General features: G+C 39.2%; 1 protein-coding gene across 1 annotated transcript; it reads right to left on the minus strand.

Annotated features, from left to right (window-relative positions):
• Positions 1-16,889: 16,889 nt before the first annotated feature.
• On the minus strand, positions 16,890-18,878 carry LOC110805201 (uncharacterized). Its single transcript, XM_022010806.2, has 5 exons — positions 18,768-18,878; positions 18,341-18,623; positions 18,076-18,188; positions 17,454-17,994; positions 16,890-17,023 (listed from the first exon to the last, which is right to left on the minus strand). The coding sequence occupies exons 1-5, from the start codon at positions 18,876-18,878 to the stop codon at positions 16,890-16,892; spliced, it is 1,182 nt and encodes a 393-aa protein (XP_021866498.2).
• Between the last annotated feature and the right edge of the window lie 1,076 nt (positions 18,879-19,954).

Here is a 19,954-nt window from a genome sequence, read left to right on the forward strand (position 1 = left end):
GGGTCGATTGCGACAGAACGCGGGATCAATTTCGCAGCGTGAGGCTTAGGCTTAGGGTTGGAGTCAATACTCAGATTATGAATTGTGTGTCGTGTTGTGTCCTTTTTTCGTCGATTATGAGGCTGTATTTATAGGGAAAGAGTTGGTGTAAAGATAGAACTTTAGAATCCGAACCCAAAGAGAATTCGGAGACAACACGTCCCAGGTATTTTCAGCGCCCAGGGCTGGGCGCCGAAGATTTTGGCGCCCAAACCCAGGCGTTGAAAATAGGGTCTGAGCCGAGCCTTTTGTCAGATTTGGACTCTTAATCACGGAGCTTTTGAGACCTTATCCGAGTTTCTTAGTGTGTATCAACTTATGACGGAATGCGTCTGGGCCCGTTACGAACTCTGGGTTCGTTAGGAATTTAATTAATACGTAACTCTTATTTTCGAATTATAACAGGAATAGAATTCTTTTGCCAATTCTATCTCTTTTAGGACTTTATGTTGGAGTGCAACACCTAATTCTCACAGAGTTCTATCTTTTATGTCTTGCCACTTTTAACAACTACTTCTTATGGCAGTTACCATTTTTAGCAGGTTTCTATAAATAGCAGGTTTGGCTAAAATGAAAAGGGTGATCGAGATTCGTTATTTTATAGGTGATGCGTTGCCAAGTGGAGATTTATGTTCTCATCATCGAACCTTCCCTTTCGGGAATGGGGACAAAAGTAGGTGTCTACAGTTAGCCCCCACTTTGACTGAGTCTTGGAGTAAGACGATGGTCAAAGTATTAGACGGAGTGCGTCATACAAGCCATGGTGTATGTGACCTGTTCTGCGAGGGTCTCACGATCCCCCGAGTGATAACATTTGACTTAAGGGTCATCACTTGAAGTGTTAACACATTCCTCACGTATCATTGGAATCTGTTAACCAATTGTATAGAAACTCCCTCACTTTGTCATTGGAAGTATCTAAAGATGTATAGAAACTCCCTCACTTTGTCATTGGAAGTATCTACAGATGTTTTCGAAATCAAAGCTATAAAGTGTAACCAGGCCTGGCCAAGCCCAATCACGAGGTAAAAATGTTTTAAAGATTCTCATTTTCATGGTTAGCTAAACGAGAAAACCCCCTTGTTTTTATAGGACGTAAAACGAAGGAAAATCCAGCACATCGCTCTTTTTTGGAAAAGCGGAAAACCAATCCTTTGATTTTTGGAAAAGGGAAACCATCTTTTGATTTTTGGAAAAAGATAAACCATCCTTTGATTTTTGGAAAAAAGATAAACCATCTTTTGATTTTTGGAAAAAGATAAACCATCTTTTGATTTTTGGAAAAAGATAAACCAACTAAGGACCTGCGCGGTTAGTGGCGCAGACCCCGCCCGCTGAAGGTGGGCGAGCCTGTTTTTGTTTTTGAATATTTTATTTTCGAAAACTGAGGACCTGCGCGGTTAGTGACGCAGACCCCGCCCGCTGAAGGCAGGCGAGCCTGTCCGCTAAGGGTGGACGCCCCGTCCGATAGAAGTGGACGAATCTGTTTTGATGTTTCGAAAATAAGGACCTACGCGGTTTGTGACGTAGACCCCGCCGGCTGAAGATGGCGAGCCTGTTTTGTTTTTGAAGAAATTATTTTCTTTTCATTTTCGAAAACTGAGGACCTGCGCGGTTTAGTGACGCAGACCCCGCCGGCTGAAGATGGCGAGCCTGTTTTTGTTTTGTGTTGAAGAATTTTATTTTCTTTCGAGGGATGCTCGGATTTAGTTGCAACCTGAATGTGGGTTGACAACGTGCTTAGACGGACCATTGTCTCGTGGTCATCATCTTTCATGGTTTTGAGCTAGTCTTTACGACTCAATTTTGCCATTACCTGGGTCCTTGATTAGGGGATTATGTATAAGTATCAACGGCGACCTTTGTCTTGAGGTCGTAATCCGGTTTGATTTTTTTTGAGATTATCCAAACACGGGACTTCGTACAGCGTAGTCTGGGAATATTGTTTTAACTTTGCATACTCTCTTTTGAAATATATATTTTCTTTCGAGCCCCCAAGCACTCGTGCTTGACGGTCATTTCTTGTAAAAGAGGTTCCTTGGGGATACGCAATTTGTAATGTTCTTGATCGTGTTTAGGATCGTGCTCGTAAGTGCGAGCGATCTTTGTAGTGGTGTGCTACTCTTAAAAAAGCCGTGAGGTGCGACTTTCAGTAAAGGAATTGGCAATTTTCAAGTCGAATGGATACGGCAAGACCCTATAGAAATCCGGGCTTCTTTTGGGCCTGGGTTCATTTTCGGCGCCCAAGCCTAGGCGTTGAAATAGTTCACGCCCTAGGTTGGGCATTGAAAATGTTGTTTAGGCTGGTCTTTTTATGACACAGTTGGCCTCTTGTTCGTTCGTTTATTTCACTTGGAAATTCTACGTATTCTCTTCTCTTTTTTTTTCTTTTTTTTTGGAACGTAGAATTGTAGAGATCACAATGAGTTGAGCTGATTTTCAGCGCCCAGGGCTGGGCGTCGGAATATCTGGCGCCTGGTCCTGGGCGTTGAAAGTGCGTCCCAGGCAGGACTTTCTCGTGATGATTTCTCGAGAAGCCGTAGCCGATTGGTGGACTACGGTGTTTGTCGCTTTGGGGCGATTATTTAAAGGAACTGTTGCTCTTAAGGCGTACAGTTATTGCAATAGTCGGGCGAGTCTATATGGCCCGAGGAACATGCCTTGAGGCGTAAGACTTTGATCGCTCTTGTTGCTATTTTGAACGTATATTTTTTCTTTTGAACGTGTTCGTGAATGTTCGATACTTAGAATGTATGTGCGAACGAGCGTTCATAGAATGGCCGTTGCGTGCGGTCCATTAATCAGTTCGCTTGAATCATTTTTTTTGAGCAATGACTGATGTTGAATAGTTTGCTTAGAAGCTTGATAGGGTTCAGGCCCATTCCTGAAGTGGGATCAAGCATCGTGCCCTTTTGATCGTTCAAACATTTGCTTTGAGACTTTTTTTTTTCGCTATGGTCGTTTCGTAGCTTGGAGCCCCCAAGTATGCATGTTGGGATGCTTCCTTTTGGCGTACGATTTTGTAAGTTCTTTCGAGAAAGATGCCTTGGGGTTCCGCTCGTGTAGGTGCGAGCTATCCCTTCCGTGGTAGGTAATATTTTGCTACCTTTAATCCTTAATGTAGAAGTCGTGTGGCTTGCATTTTGAATTTGGGCGATAAGTAGTCTTTGCCTCATACTCTTGGTCATGCCCGTATTAGCGCAATATGCCTTACTCTTTTTTTTTTTAGACTTGTACCGTGGGATGTTTAAATTTATGGTGCGACGTAGGCTTGTGTGGCCTAACAACGTGTCTTAGAACATTCCTCCAGGTGTTGGGATATATCATCATTATATTTTTTTTGCATTGGAGTATTTCATCACGCCTCGTTCAGGTGTTCGAACAAGTGTAGCACCTTCTGCGTGGGTATGCACGGCTTATTACTTCGTTCGATGCGAGGATTCATAGATGTTTCTTTCTTGTGTTTATCCTTGATTTTTCTTTCGCTTTTGCTTTGGGAATGATGTAGACTGTGTAACGGACGCTTGTAGGGCGAGCGTTATGTGCAGTAGTTTGATCGGAGTTTGGGTGACTCGCGATTTTCAGTTACCCTTGTTAGTGGGGTGACTTTATATATTCTAAGTAGTGCTTAGAATTTGGGAGGGATTGTAGCCATTCTAAGGTTCGTTTTACACGATTAAACCTTAGGATTGTGCCCCTATGACGTGTGTATAGCATTAGCGTCGAGAATTTGCGATAAAATCGTCATTTCGAGCATTTTTAGAGTGTTTTTCTCAAGCCCCCAATTGTAGCTACGGGATTGGCTTGGTGCTATAATGTTTGGCATACGTTTTTATGCATTCATGGTGACATGGATCATGAATAGTTTGAACCAGACTCGTTTAGTGAGAGGTACGTTCGAGTAGTGATTTGCTACTTCTCTTGTAAATGTCGTATTGTGCGATATTGCCATAGTCAAGGTAGTCACATGTTGAAGTGTGCCTTGACCAAAAGCTAGGTGCCTTTCTTTACCCATAATCATATTTAGAAATCTTATTGACTCACTTGCAACATCGAGATAAACGCATACTTAGCTTAAACCAACGACACTTTATTATGTTCGAAGAAGTCTTTGAAATCCGAGTCCTATTGTGTACAATCTGAGGTGTCCTAAGTAAGTTGACTTATAGAAGGGTTTGTTAGGTTATGATACATATGATATTACATAAATCATGCGAAAACAACCATTAACCCAGGATTACATATTATTTACACATAATCATATAGCATAATTTAGATGCATACTCTTTGTTGCGTGCCCTCCCTAGCTGCGCCCGAACCGAACAAGAACAAGTCTTTAGGACTCCAAGTGTCGTCCCTCCGTAGATAGTCCACAGCACGTCCGGATCCGCCTTAAGATTGACCAACTAGAATCGCCCTTAAGGTACTAGAATTTTCGGCACTTTTGAGCAAGATGTGTGGCTGAATTTTTCTCTCAAAAACTCACTTTGAATACTTTAAAACTCGTTATAAATTGTGAACCCAGGCCACATATTTATAGGGGTATGGAAAGGGAATTGGAATCCTATTCAGATACAAATTAATTAAACCTAGAATCCTACAAGAACTCTAATTTAATTAATTTATCAAATAGAATTAGGAATTTAATCATTAACCGAACTCTGCACGTTTTAGGAAACGTGCACGAACACAAACACTTACACACGCACACACGGCAGCCACGATGGGCCGCCCATGCGTGCGCACGAGCAGCAGCCCACGCAGCGAGGCCTGTGCGAGCTGCAAGCCCACGCAGCTCCCGCCCGCGCTGCGCGCGCTGTGCGCGCTGCCACGGCCTGCTGGGCCTGGCCTTGCGCTGGGCCTGGCGTGGCTGTTTGTGCGGCGCGCTTGGCTTGCTGGGCGATGGCCTGGCTTCGTGCTGGGCCCTCGTCCGGCAGGCCTCGTCCGATGCTTATTCGTACGATACGCTTCCGATTAAATTTCCGATTCCGGAATTCATTTCCGATACGAACAATATTTAACATTTCCGATTCCGGAATTAATTTCCGTTTCGAACAAATATTTAATATTTCCGTTTCCGGAATTATTTTCCGATTCCGGTAATATTTCCGATTCTGACAATATTTCCGTTTCCGATAATATTTTCCGATACGTACCATGTTTCCGTTTCCGGCAACATCTACGACTTGGATAATATTTATATTTCCGATACGATCCATATTTCCGTTTCCGGTAATATCATCGTTTCCGGAGTATTCATTTCTTGCCTGTGACGATCTCAGCTCCCACTGAAACCAAGATCCGTCGATTCCGAATATCCATAGATAGAGTATTTAATGCCATTAAATACTTGATCCGTTTACGTACTATTTGTGTGACCCTACGGGTTCAGTCAAGAGTAAGCTGTGGATTAATATCATTAATTCCACTTGAACTGAAGCGGCCTCTAGCTAGGCATTCAGCTCACTTGATCTCACTGAATTATTAACTTGTTAATTAATACTGAACCGCATTTATTAGACTTATCATAGAATGCATACTTGGACCAAGGGCATTATTTCCTTCAGTCTCCCACTTGTCCTTAGGGACAAGTGTGCATTTCCTAATTCCTTTGTCGCTCGATGCTTGCTCTTGAACATAAGGTAAGAGTTGTCATCCTTATTATGTCCAGAGGTGTTCCTCGGTTTCAGAGTTCAACTGATCAAATAAACAGATAATCATAGCCTATGATTCATCCGAGCACGGCCATGCATTTCACAGTTTCTAGCTCTCCGAGTGGCCTTGTACAACTTTTAAGCATCTCATCCCGATTTATGGGAGGACAATCCCAATCTTGCGATCTTGAGATTAAACTTCGTTTGATAGGTGATTACCTGAGCGTTGCCTTTATAGCCTCCTTTTACGGTGCGACGGTTGGTCAACGTCAAAGCAACCAGTTCTCAAACAAGTAATCTCAAATCACTCAGGTATTGAGGATTTAGTGTCTAATAATTTTAATTAAATTTACTTATGACAGATTTTCATCTCTTACAGTAAAGTTTCATAGGTCTTGTCCGATACTAGTCTTCCCAAAGTAAGTATCTATGCAAATGATTATGACACTGCCATGTCCACATAGTTCAAGAAACAGAACTACTAGTCATCTTGCATTCTAGTCGTCTAACGTTTTTTATGCGTCCAATTTTATAGAAAACTCCGACTAGGGACCATTTTCAACTTTTGACATTCAAGTTCACTTGATAGACATTTCTTAGTCACAGGACTGGTCCTGACAGTCTATCTTGAATATTTCGTCAAATTTGAAGGGACTCATCATTTAATACTAAACCAAGATTAAATGGAATATGAAAATACTTTTCATATATGATAAATGTGCAACCCCAATGTTTTATAACCATGGGCCTCAAACCCATCTTCTAAAACAATTTATGGAATTCAAAGCTATGCTTGATTTCCAGTGCGACAATGTGAGTGTTGCTTCTCATTTGTTGCATAGGTTTAGTTATTATGCTTTGCCAATCTTAATATCCTTTTTCATCGAATGTTCTTCGAGATATGATGATAAGATCTTTTGAGTATGTTTATTTTGTGATCTAGTCTTTCTCGCTACAATGGTGGTTCTACGCATTTCTCAATGAAGAACCATCAAGCCAGCAGACGTTTTTCTTGCTTCAAGAGTGGTTCTACTCATTTTTCAATGAAGAACCATCAAGCCAGCAGATAGGTGATCTACCCAAGTTCAGTGAAGAACTTTAAACAACCCTGTTTTATTGCTTCTTAGGCAATAATTACTTTTACTTCAACTGTATAGGTTGCTAGTGATGCTTTGTTTGGATTTACCTATCCAAGCAGTTCATAGATATGTGGAAGACTCTCCAACTATATCTTAGAACATAGAAATTATTATTTTAATTTCCCACGCAACAACTCATGGTCTCCAACCCATGTTGCCATTTCAAAACACGATGCTCTATAGCTCGTCCTTATCAATGGTTAACTCCAAAGGGTCTTGCTTGATCCTTTGCCAGTGTTTATGCGTGTAGCATCAATATTTAGCATATCTTTATTTCCTTGAGTCAAGAACTAATCTTATGTACCTTTTCAAGTACCATAAGTTTTTCTTGATCTCAATCTAGTTGATCTTCACTTAGATCAATAGAGATTGGTATATGTTCGTCATGCCCAAAGTCATACGATACGTTTTTGGCGATCCTCATATTATATCATATATAATAAATTCTTTTGCAGAATAATTCCCAATTGAATTCTATTCATGTAACTTTAGCTTATCTAGTTTCAGTAGATACTAAATTCAGCTAAATTCTTTGACATATAATATAGGTTAAGAATCTCATTTAGACTCTTTGATGTTTAACTTAGTAAATGCTTATACATAGTTAAAACATCCTTTACTTAGATTTATTCACATGGGTCGAATATCTCCAATGGAGACTTTCGTGTTTGATTTAGTAAATGCCATTACTTAATCTAAAACAATATCATAAGATAGATCTTAATACCCAGTATGTACTAAGTTTCGCCATGGTCCATTATTGATGAATAATCTCAAATCTAAGTCATTAGCATTTGAATGTTATTTCTCAATAGAGAGATATGTGTGTGATACACATAGGACCAAATAAGTTTTTATGTACTCCCACTAAACTTCTTATATATCTATAAGAATCATGTACATTTTATGAAACTAAAATACTTATTAGCTTCACTAAAATACAATTCCAATTCCCAATTGCTTGCTTAAATCTGTACTTAGATTTCCTAAGCTGGCATTCATTTCAAGCATTATTTGGATCCACAAATCCTATGATATGCCATGTACATAGTTTTCTTCCAACATTTGATTGAGGAATATGTTTTGTCATCCAATTGCCATATGTACCAATATGCAATCATTGCTTGATTTATAGACTTGAGCATTACGATTATGCATGAGGTTTCAACACAATCCATGTCATGAATTTGCTTGTAACCTTTAGCAACTAATCTAGCTTTGCGTGTGAACACAATTTCATGTTTGATGGTTTTTATCCTTAAAACAAACTTGCAACCAATAGGTGTGAAACTATTCTTGCAAATCAACAAAATTTCAATTTTGTCATCAAAACATTGAGTATGTTTTATGGCCTCTAACCATTTAAAACATTTGAGTCTATATATGGCCTCTAACCATTTTAGGGAATCTGGTTTTCGTCATAGCTTTCTTACAGGTCACAAACTCATTAATCTACATGATAATAGTTTGACTGCAAGTTGTAGGTTTCTTCACTATCTAAAAGAAGAATCTCATAGTTTCATTGACCTGATCTCTATCTTTCTTCACTATCTAATAGAAGAATCTCATAGTTTCAGTGACTTAAACTCTATGCCTACTTGGGTATAGAACATCAAACAAATAGAATATCAATAGCCACTTGAAAGTCCTTTGAATATTCTGTTCTCCTTGAAGCACTTGTAAAGTCTTCTAAGAGATGTCTATTCTTTAAAGCCACTTCTAAAGTCTTAAAGAATAAGTTCGGATTTTCTGAAGCACTTCGAAAAGCCTCCGGAATGTCCGTTTATGTTTGTTGTTCGCCTCGAAAACTTTCGAGGTCTATTTTCTCCCACTTGTCATTTTGGAAACGAATCTCCAAAAGGACATTATTTCGAGCAAACAAACATTATGTTCTCAAAAATTCGTGGTAGAAACAATACCCTTGTGTCTCATTTGAATAAATCACAATGAAACATATATCTATACTTGGGCCTTAGTTTGTTGAATAACAAACACTAAGCTCCCACTGAGTTTAGCAACTCTTTAGATATATATAATTGAAAAGATATCCTGAAATTACTTTTCAATAGGTTTGACGAATTTGGTTTAGTTTGGTGGTAGTTGAGCATTTTGTTTTAGAAATTATAGGAAAAGTTTTTATGATTCATCATTGATCGAATCAAGTACTAATTGACTTCGATTATTCCAACTACGATATGCCATATCTTATGGACCTAGATTGTGAAATTACAACACACAATCATTGATGATCATATTTGGTCTCAAGTAATCATCAACATGATCTAACCTAGATCTTTATGATTTCTTGCCAAGTGGATTTTATACTTCTGAATCTTTGAACTAGCCAAACAGATTTAACTTATATCACATTTGAGTAAATAAACCTATATTCACTCAAATCCATGTGAAATAATAAAGTCATAAAACCTTTCTTTAGCTTTGAACTCTATCGTCTAGGCGTTCTAACAATAGTTCATATTCTTTGTTACTTTCAACAAGTAAGACTAGCTTGTCTTAAGTTGATCTAGAAATCAACCAACTTTCAAAAGTCCATCAAAATAGAGCTTATGAATGTTAACTTGTTGATATGGTCTAAGCAACAATGCCAAAGATTAGTGGAACTCAAATCAAGGGGTTGATTTGAACCTAGTAAAGTTCTTTAAAGAGTTGTTTGTTTTAATCAAGCATATTGACTCAACCCGTAATTGACCATTTCATTCAAATAAACAAACAAACATTGTTTTTGTTTTTCTTGAATGTGAGTCTTTCTGTGTTTGAAAACAGAAATTTAGGTTTTTTTATCATGGAACAAAATAGCCATTAAGTTCCAGCCTTTGAAAGGACTTAAAACAAACTAGATGACCCTACAACTAATGTAGCATTACCATGCTTCATTTCCCACTTGTAGGCCATTAGTGTAGCCTAGCTTCCATTGTTTGAGTTATTACCGAAGTAAGAACCTCAAGCGGTATATGATACCAAGGAAGTTTGATTGCTAGGTCACTTCTCTTTAAACATAAACTTACAGGTAGAAACGGAATTGTAAATTCCTTTCATTTGTTCCTCGTTTTCCTATTTCTTGTACCCTTTCTTATAGTCTTAAGAATTGAATTCTTTAGTGTTAACTTTTATACTTTGTTAGACATGTCCAATGTCACCCCAACAAGGTTCTTACCATTTAATTTATGTTGAATATTAAGTTTCAACTAGATGATCTTACCAGAAGCTTCTAAAGTTCTCTAAGCATCGATCTATTCGAATGTCTAGGGACTAGACTCATTCGAGAATTAAATGGACAAAAATATTAGGTTGTTAACCATTGGTAAAGCTGAGCGTATTAAACTCAATGCTTTATGATCTCAAAACTACAGTGTATTTTGAATTCACAAGCACCAATTGGTTTTCCATTCGACTTTGATGTTCGAAAACAACCATAAAAGTCGCTATAAGAAACGTACATTTTAAATTGCTCACTTTCTCTCATTTCCGTGAATCGTTCTTGGATTCACTACCAATCGAGGAAATTTACTGTTACCTTTCTAAAAGGATTTATTGCAGTGCAAGATATTTAATTATAAACAATAATTAAAACATACATTGAAGCATGCAAAGTCTAAACATTTATCATGAATAATAACTTGAAAATGAAAGCAATCATGCAATTTAAACAAGTCATTAGCATTTTATTCGAATTATGTGTTCCGGCAGGTGTGAATAAAATGATTCCAAGACCCTAAAATCATTGAAGAACTAAGCACAGTTTGTCGACTTAATCCTAAAACATCTTAGGTAAGCAAAAGCCTTTTGCTAATAGTCTAGAAACTATTCTTGGTTGATAGGTACGTCTAAGAACTTATTAGGTAAACCTATCGATTTTGCCACGACATAAAAGGACTCCTTACTTATATCGTTGAGTTTCACCAAAACTAACATGTACTCACAATTATTTGTGTAACTTGCCCCTTTAGGACCAATAAGTAACACCTCGCTGAGCGAAAACTATTACTAGATTGATGTAAAGGATATCCAAGCAAGTGTATATTTTGGCATGGCACCTTTTAACTCAATTTTTTAAAGTTTGGAACTTAAGGCTCTTACTATGTTGGTTAGATTTTAAGTGAACTAAAATCCTTAATCATGCAACATAATCAAGCTTTGATCTCATGCATTTTAAGACATATTTAAAAGCAATAAATAACTTAAAACATGCATAAGATAAATGTGATCTAGTATGGCCCGACTTCATCTTGGAGCTTTAACTTCAAAGTCCGTCTTGAAAATCTCCGTGGGAGGCACCATTTTCTTCAAATAGGATAAGCTATAATTAAAACTAATTACAACTATTTGATGGTACGCAGACCATATTTGAATTGAAAAACAACTTTGGTACTTTAGACCAATTACATTCAAATTAATGGTACGCAGACCATATTTTCTATCCTATTTGGGCCATACTAGTCACTTCATAACCTGCAAAACAGTACATATACAATATATACCATTCACCCATTCATTATCATGAATGGCCCACATAGCTGGTTAGTAAAACACATTATGCGTCACATAAACATTTGCGGCAATTAATCAAGGGCACCAATAATCTACAAATTATTCAGTCCTTATTAATTCTAATCAAGTTGTTTTAACCTTAAGGATTTGTAGACCTAATCAAGAGTATATGACTAAAAGCGCTCCCACTTAAACCAATAAATTCATATGCTTTACTAATTTTAAACATAAAAATGTATTTCTAGTCTAACCGGAAACATACAAATTTAATTAAAATTTAAAGCTCGTAAAAATTTATAATTGAATCCAAAAAGTTTAATTTAATTTCAGTCGTATTTAAATTAATTCATGATTTTAATTTTAGTAAAATAATTAGAATAAATAAAATTTATTATAATTACATTATTCAAAATTAAAATCCAAGAAATTAATTTAAATTATTAATTTTAAAATTAATTAAAATTACGTAAACTGAAAATTTCAAATTAAAATTTCAAAACGATCTAATCGCAACGCAACAATCCCACGCAACGCACGCCCATGGGCCACACGCACACAGCCATCGCTGGCCATGTGCGCGCAGTCCATGCGCTGCGTCGCATCGCTGCTGCTCACTATCGCAAGGCATCAATCGAACACGCGAGCTGGTGCTCACTGCACGCGCCAGCGCTCGATGCACGCGAGCCATCGCTCGCTGCGCTCGCTTGCCAACGCTCGATCCATGCGCCCCTGCCTTTCCCGCATGCGAGCTTGCGCTCATCGCACGAGGCAGCAGTATGCGAGCTGGCGCTCGCTGCGCGCGAGCCATCGACGCTGTGCGTAGCGCTCGTGGCACGCGAGCTTGCGCTCGCTGCGCGCGAGGCTCCACATGCTTGCGCGAGGCAGTGCGCGCTGTGGCGCAGCACGCTTGCTGCCCACACGCGACTGCTCGTGCCTTGCTCTCGCCCCTGCCCACACGCCCATTGCTCACAGCCCACGACACAAGGCAGGGCTTCTGCCTTGTGCTCGTGCACCATGCCCTTGCTCGCTGCATTCGTACCGCATGGGCGACGAGCTCCCTTGCTCGTCGTCGCATGCCTGCACTATACAACACCCCTTAAGGGTAACACGTAGCGTCCATTGCTTTGTGCGTGCAAGTTATATGAGCGAGTCGCATAAAAATTAAAAATTTATATTCAAAATTAATGACAAATTAATAAATAATATTAATTTCATAATTTTAGGGCGAAAAATCGAAAATTTATTATTTAATTGATTTCCGATTAACATGGATTCAAGTCTAGGTCATAAAAATTTAAAATTTAACATAAATTTAAAATTTAACATAAATTTACAATTTTTATGGTGGTTTTTAATCATAGGTATCTAATTAAATTATAACTAATTATGAAAATCAAATTAATTCTAAATTATTCCAATTTTCAACAAATTAATCATAATTACAAATTAGATTGCATAATTAACAAGGCTAGGCATTCAAACTTGTTAAACATATACAGTAGGTCAATCAAAAATTCAAGATTTATCAACAAGAATCGCAAATATTTAATTTAACATCTTAAATTTACGAAATTTTGCATTCGAAAAACTAAAACCTCCGAAAAGTCATAGTTAGGCTTCGAATTTGAGAATTCTGGGTTCGGCCGAAAAATATTTATTTTTGTCAAAATTTTAGAATGCCTTTTACATGCGGAATTGACACAAAAATCACTCGATTTGGATGAGTAACGAAGAAACTGCCAAAAAACTGCGTACGTATAATTAAATAAATGCAATTTGCAATTATCGTGACATAAAGGGAGTACAATTATGTTCGACCACGACGGCCTTAGGTTCCCTTGTGATCCCTGGTGTGGGGATCGCTCAACGTACACCCGCAGGGCAGAGATTGAGAGTTCGGGGTGTAAGGTTATTATACATATGACAATTCATAAATCATGCGGAAAAACCATAAAGCCAGGAAAGCATATTATTTACACATAATCATTTAGCATAGTTTAGATGCATACACTTTGTTGCGTGCCTTCCCTAGCTGCGCCCGAACCGAACAAGAACAAGTCTTTAGGACTCCAAATGTCGTCCCTCCGTAGATAGTCCACAGCACGTCCGGATCCGCCTTAAGCTTGACTAACTAGAATCGCCCTTAAGGTACTTAGAATTTTCGGCTAATGTAGGCAATTATATGACTGAATTTTTTGCTCTCAAAAATCACTTTGAATACTTGAATCGTATATACAAATAATGACCCTAGGCCCTTATTTATAGAGGTATGGAAAAGGAATTGTAATCCTACTAGGATGTGGATTTGTTAATTAGAACTTTATTAGGACTCTAAATAACAAAGCAAATCTAATAGGATTAGGATTTTAATCTTCGCACGAATCCTAATAGGATTAGGATTTCCCGCACACGCATCGTACAAGCCGTGCACCCGCGCAGGCCTTGCGGCCCACGACAAGCGCACAGCCCATGTGCGGTGCTGCACGCGCGCGCGCCCTTGGCTGGGCCTGGCCTTGCGCTGGGCCTGGTCGAGGCGTGCGTTGCTGCGTGCGGCTCGCTGGGCGATGGCCTGGCTTCGTGATGGGCCTTCGTCTAGCGGGCCTCGTCCGATGCTAATTCGTACGATACGCTTCCGATTAAATTCCCGATTCCGGAATTCATTTCCGATACGAACAACATTTAATATTTCCGATTCCGGAATTAATTTCCGTTTCGAACAAATATTTAATATTTCCGTTTCCGGAATTATTTTCCGATTCCAATAATATTTCCGATTCTGACAATATTTCCGTTTCCGGCAATATTTCCGATTCCGGCAATATTTCCATTTCCGATAATATTTTCCGATACGTACCATGTTTCCGTTTCTGGCAACATCTACGACTTGGATAATATTTATATTTCCGATACGATCCATATTTCCGTTTCCGGCAATATCATCGTTTCCGGAATATTCATTTCTTGCCTATGACGATCTCAGCTCCCACTGAAACCAAGATCCGTCGATTCCGAATATCCATAGATGGAGTATTTAATGCCATTAAATACTTGATCCGTTTACGTACTATTTGTGTGACCCTACGGGTTCAGTCAAGAGTAACCTGTGGGTTAATATAATTAATTCCACTTGAACTGAAGCGGCCTCTAGTCAGGCATTCAGCTCACTTGATCTCACTGAATTATTAACTTGTTAATTAATACTGAACCGCATTTATTAGACTTAATATTATATGCATACTTGGACCAAGGGCACTATTTCCTTCACGGGGGACTGTAACTACCGAGAGGAGTGCTCATCGATAACTCCAGAGGCAGGTTATCCTTACTAGCTCATCATAAATAATTGAAGGGACATGCGTTAACTATTAAACTATTCTGAATTGATTTTAGCAATATGCAACACATAATACTACTAAATCGATCGTGATTATCTTGTTTAGATTGATTTAAGGTACCTAGCATGATAGTTCAATTGTCCAAGATATTATCTTTATTAGGCGTGATAGATCAATCAAATTAATGGTTTAACAATTTTATAAAGGGTGATGAAAGCGATTAAATCATGCGAAGGGACACATTACGACGCACCCTTGAGAGGTGCGTCACGGTTCTCAGAAAACTAACCACTTGGCTTTGCTATTTCTCCTTTTATCTAACGAATCTCATATTTCTGAGCAGTGTTCCAGTATTTAGGCTTAATTCTTCCGCTACAAGGGACAGGATACGTTCTGTTCGACTTTTGGGTCGATTGCGACAGAACGCGGGATCAATTTCGCAGCGTGAGGCTTAGGCTTAGGGTTGGAGTCAATACTCAGATTATGAATTGTGTGTCGTGTTGTGTCCTTTTTTCGTCGATTATGAGGCTGTATTTATAGGGAAAGAGTTGGTGGAAAGATAGAACTTTAGAATCCGAACCCAAAGAGAATTCGGAGACAACACGTCCCAGGTATTTTCAGCGCCCAGGGCTGGGCGCCGAAGATTTCGGCGCCCAGACCCAGGCGTCTAAAATAGGGTCTGAGCCGAGCCTTTTGTCAGATTTGGACTCTTAATCACGGAGCTTTTGAGACTTATCCGAGTTTCTTAGTGCGTATTAACTTATGACGGAATGCGTCTGGGCCCGTTACGAACTCTGGGTTCGTTAGAAATTTAATTAATACGTAACTCTTATTTTCGAATTATAACAGGAATAGAATTCCTTTGCCAATTCTATCTCTTTTAGGACTTTCTATTGGAGTGCAACACCTAATTCTGACAGATTTCTATCTTTTATGTCTTGCCACTTTTAACAACTACTTCTTATGGCAGTTACCATTTTTAGCAGGTTTCTATAAATAGCAGGTTTGGCTAAAATGAAAAGGGTGATCGAGATTCGTTATTTTATAGGAGATGCGTTGCCAAGTGGAGATTTATGTTCTCATCATCGAACCTTCCCTTTCTGCAATGGGGACAAAAGTAGGTGTCTATAGCATTAGCACGGGCATAGACTCTTTCATAAATTTTATAAAACTCCCGTTTCACTAGCATATAGTTTTATAATATATGTTATTTTCTTTTTCATGTTATTTTTCATAAATCTAATGTTATATCGTTTATCAAAAGCTCAAATGATGTCGGTTGGACGCGGGAGTACCAGGAAGGTACTTTTAGGACTACCAAACAATTTGGGGGAGAGAGCAGAGAGAGGAGAATAAGAGTTTGTGGAGAGAGAAAATAAGAGGGTTTGGGGAGGGTTACCCATATTTCCCTCGCCCTTGATTTTTTTTTATAAGAGGCCACAAGGAGATTAATTATTATTAAAGAAAAAGCAATAGTCCGACGCTACAATCTCCGCAATATCAAACGGACTCTCCCAACCCATACACGAGTAGAGTACTCACGTGGGTTTAGGTGGGCCATTACATGGGCCGCGTCATTAGCCTTTCTAAAAACATGAACGAAACTAATCATCCTAAAATTCACAGCCAAAACAAGTATCTCACGAATAACTACTCCAAGATACGATCCATCAACTACTCTCGATTTCATCTTACTCACAACTTGAAGACAATCACATTCAACCAAGTCTTCATCTGCATTACACTTGATAGCAAGCTTCATCCCAAGCACAACCGCTTTCGCTTCTACTATCTCAACATCCCAACATTGTCTGGTTTGAAGACATGCTTCTTTACATACACCTCCTTCATGATCTCGTATTAGTACACCAAGTCCCCTGCCTTCTTTGCCAAAGTTTCCCGCATCGACATTTACCTTCAAGCAACCATAAGGCGGAGGTGACCAAATTGCTGCTGTCCGTTCTGGTCGAGCAGTTACACCAACCCTTACATTGGTCCTCTTCACTATTTTCGCTTCCCAGAAAGAATGCAACAATGTAGTTGAGGCTGCAGCCACTTCTGCTGAGTGTTTCGCTGCTTCTCCATGAACCACCTTGTTCCGATCAAACCAAATGTACCACGCTAGCATCATGATCTCTTCCAGCTGAACACGTCTCAGCTTGTTTAAATCCATCAAAACCAATCAGTAATACATTCAAAACCTGTGCCATCAACTACCTCTCCAATCCCGCCTCCTGCCACGCCGCAACAGCCCACCCACAACCCCTAATAGCATGATAAACTGACTCTTCCCTCACACCACATCTAGGACACAACTCAGAAATACTTTCAATCCGCCAACGCAGACCTATACAGGTAGGTAATGCTCGATTACACATTCTCCAGAAAAATACTCTAACTTTGGGTGGCACATTTAGCTCCCATATTTTCTTCCACATATCATAACAACAAGATGTACTAGGTACCCCTTGTAGATTATTTTTGGAAAAATTTACAAAGTGATACCCGGACTTCACTGTATAACCTCCATATTTTGTTTAATACCAAGCAAAAATATCATCTAAACGATTAGAGAATAAAGGAATGGATAGTACCTCGTCAGCTTCGGAGGGAAATAACAATTGCTTTATAAGAGCTTTATTCCAGCTATTTTTCTCTACATCAATCAGGCCGGCCACTTTCTCTAGCTATGGTGCAACCAGGAGGTCTGGGTGAAATGACCCAAAATGAATATGGCCGATCAACCCAAGGATCTTTGCAAATATTTATCGACTCACCATCCCCAACCACCCATATGCACCCTTTCTCTAGAACCCACTTACATCCCCAAATGCTCCTCCAAATGTAGCTAGGTCTACTTCCTATAGACGAGTCCATGAAACTCGAATTCGGGAAGTATCTAGCTTTGAGTACACGAGTTGCAAGAAGTTCGGGATTTTGTAACAGTCTCCACCCTTGCTTTGCTAACATCGCTTCATTGAAGTCAACCACCTTGAGAAATCCCAACCCTCCATTTTCCTTCGACTTACACATCTTCTCCCATGCAACCCAATGAATTCGCCGATCATCTTCTTTACATCCCCACCAACGAGCCATCATTCGTTGGATATCTGAGCAAAAACCATTAGGTATGTTGAAAAAATTCATCAAATAAGTAGGAAGCGCTTGGACAATCGCCTTTAAGAGAATTTCCCTACCTACAGACGACGAAGTTTGTTGCTTCCATCCTTTGATTTTCTTCCAGACTCTCTCTTTCAAAGAGGCAAATGCAAGTGACTTTGAGCGCCTTATCCACGTTGGAATCCCCAAATACTTACCCTATAATTCCACCAGTTGTACTTCTAAGTTAGAAGCTAGTTCCTCCTTTGTTTCTTGGGGCACAATCGAGCTCATTGTAACCTCTGATTTGCCAAGGTTTATCATTTGACCTGATGCTACTTCGTACCGAGCTAACACTCTTCTGACAGCTTGTACATCTCTGTTATCAGCCCTACAAAAAATTATGCTATCATCTGCAAACAGAAGATGTGAAACCTCTTAAGCATTACGGCAAACTCTAATCCCTTGTATAGCCTTCGTGTTCACCTCACGCTGCAACAAACTTGAGAAAACTTCAGCATAAATAATGAATAAATATGGAGAAATGGGGTCGCTTGTCGGAGACCTCTTTCTTGCATAAAAGAATCTGATTCATCATCATTCAATATCACATCATGAGAAACTGTAGAAACACAACTCATAACCATTCGCACCCACTGCTCATGGAATCCCATATTTAACATTACATTCTCTAAAAAATCCCACTCTACTCTATCATAGGCCTTACTCGTGTCAAGTTTAATAGCCATGCTACCTTTCTTTCCCGAACAAACACTATGCATATAATGAAAAGTCTCAAAAGCCACAAGTGTGTTATCTGTTATCAATCTACCAGGTGTAAAGGCACTCTAATTTAGAGAAATAATGTCAGGAAAAATTAGTTTCAGTCTATTTGCCAACATTTTTTAGGCTATTTTATAGATGACATTGCACAGACTAATGGGTCTGTACTCTGTCATGGACGTTGGATTTTTTACTTTAGGAATAAGTACAATGTGGGTATTATTCACATCATCCATATCACGAGCGCCATTAAACAGGGAAATAACATCCTCAGACACATCTTTCCCAATAATATGCCAATATTTTGGAAAAAATAGCATTCATACCGTCAGGTCCAGGAGCTTTGCTCGGGTGCATCTGAAAAAGAGCGTTATAAACCTCACCTGGATCAAAGGGTTTAATTACCCTATCACTCTGCCTTGAATACCAACAATTATTTCCTCAACATATTCGGGATTCGAAGAAGAAAAGTTGTTTTGAAAATATCTTTGTGCTACGCCCTTCACACTCTCCTGATCAGTAACCCACTCCCAATTATCATTATGTACTCCTTTAACAAAATTCCTCTTCTTCCTACAAGATGTTTTCATGTGGAAGAACTTTGTGTTTTGATCCCCCTCGCACAGATTTATCACTCTCGATTGTTTCCTCCACATTGTTTCCTCTAAGTATAGTAAATTATCTATTGAACTTGACACTTTTTTCCGCTCCACAACAATACTATCAGATGGTGCACAACTATCCAAATAGGCTAAGCGTTTCCTAGCCTCTTTAATTTTGGTCTGTATGTGACCAAACTCCTCCCTGTTCCACTTTTGGAGAGCTGTACCACATTTCTTTATTTTCACAATAAGATCAGCAGCATTTTGTAGCCCCTCCCCCCTACTCCATACATCTTTCACAACTCTTTCACATCCTGGGGTTGTTATCCACATATCTTCAATTCTGAATTTCTTCTTACCTCCACCACCTAAGGGGGAATCTATGAGTTTTAGTGGAACGTGATCCGACCTGTCCCTAGGAATGTGAATTACAGCAGCATGGGGTATCAATGTAATCCACTCAAGTGAGGTAACCGCTCGATCAAGACGTTCATACATAGCAGATGGGGTTGACTGGTTGTTCCCCCAAGTAAATATATTGCCATTATATCCCATATCCTGCAGCCCACAGTCATCTAGTGCTTCACGAAACTCGTCCATATCTCTCTGTGCCCGGGGTGACCCTCCCTTTTTCTCTGCCTCAAGCAATATTTGATTTAAGTCTCCAATAGCTAACCATGGCAAGACCGACATATCTTTCAATGATTTCAACAGTTCCCATGAGCGGTATTTTTGGGTGTTGTCCGCCCATCCATATAAACCAGTGAGTCTCCATCTCTCATTAGAAAACAATC

This window comes from Spinacia oleracea, chromosome 1, assembly GCF_020520425.1.
Source record: "Spinacia oleracea cultivar Varoflay chromosome 1, BTI_SOV_V1, whole genome shotgun sequence".
In the NCBI taxonomy this organism is placed as follows: Eukaryota; Viridiplantae; Streptophyta; class Magnoliopsida; order Caryophyllales; family Amaranthaceae; genus Spinacia; species Spinacia oleracea.

Coding starts and splice junctions, on each gene's coding strand:
- LOC110805201 (XM_022010806.2), bottom strand. CDS start 18,878: ATGCTATTTTTTCCAAAATATTGGCATATTATTGGGAAAGATGTGTCT. Junction 17,995..18,075: donor TAAACCTTGGCAAATCAGAG/GTTACAATGAGC, acceptor GTGGAATTATAG/GGTAAGTATTTGGGGATTCC. Junction 17,024..17,453: donor CATATGGGTGGTTGGGGATG/GTGAGTCGATAA, acceptor CTACCTGTATAG/GTCTGCGTTGGCGGATTGAA.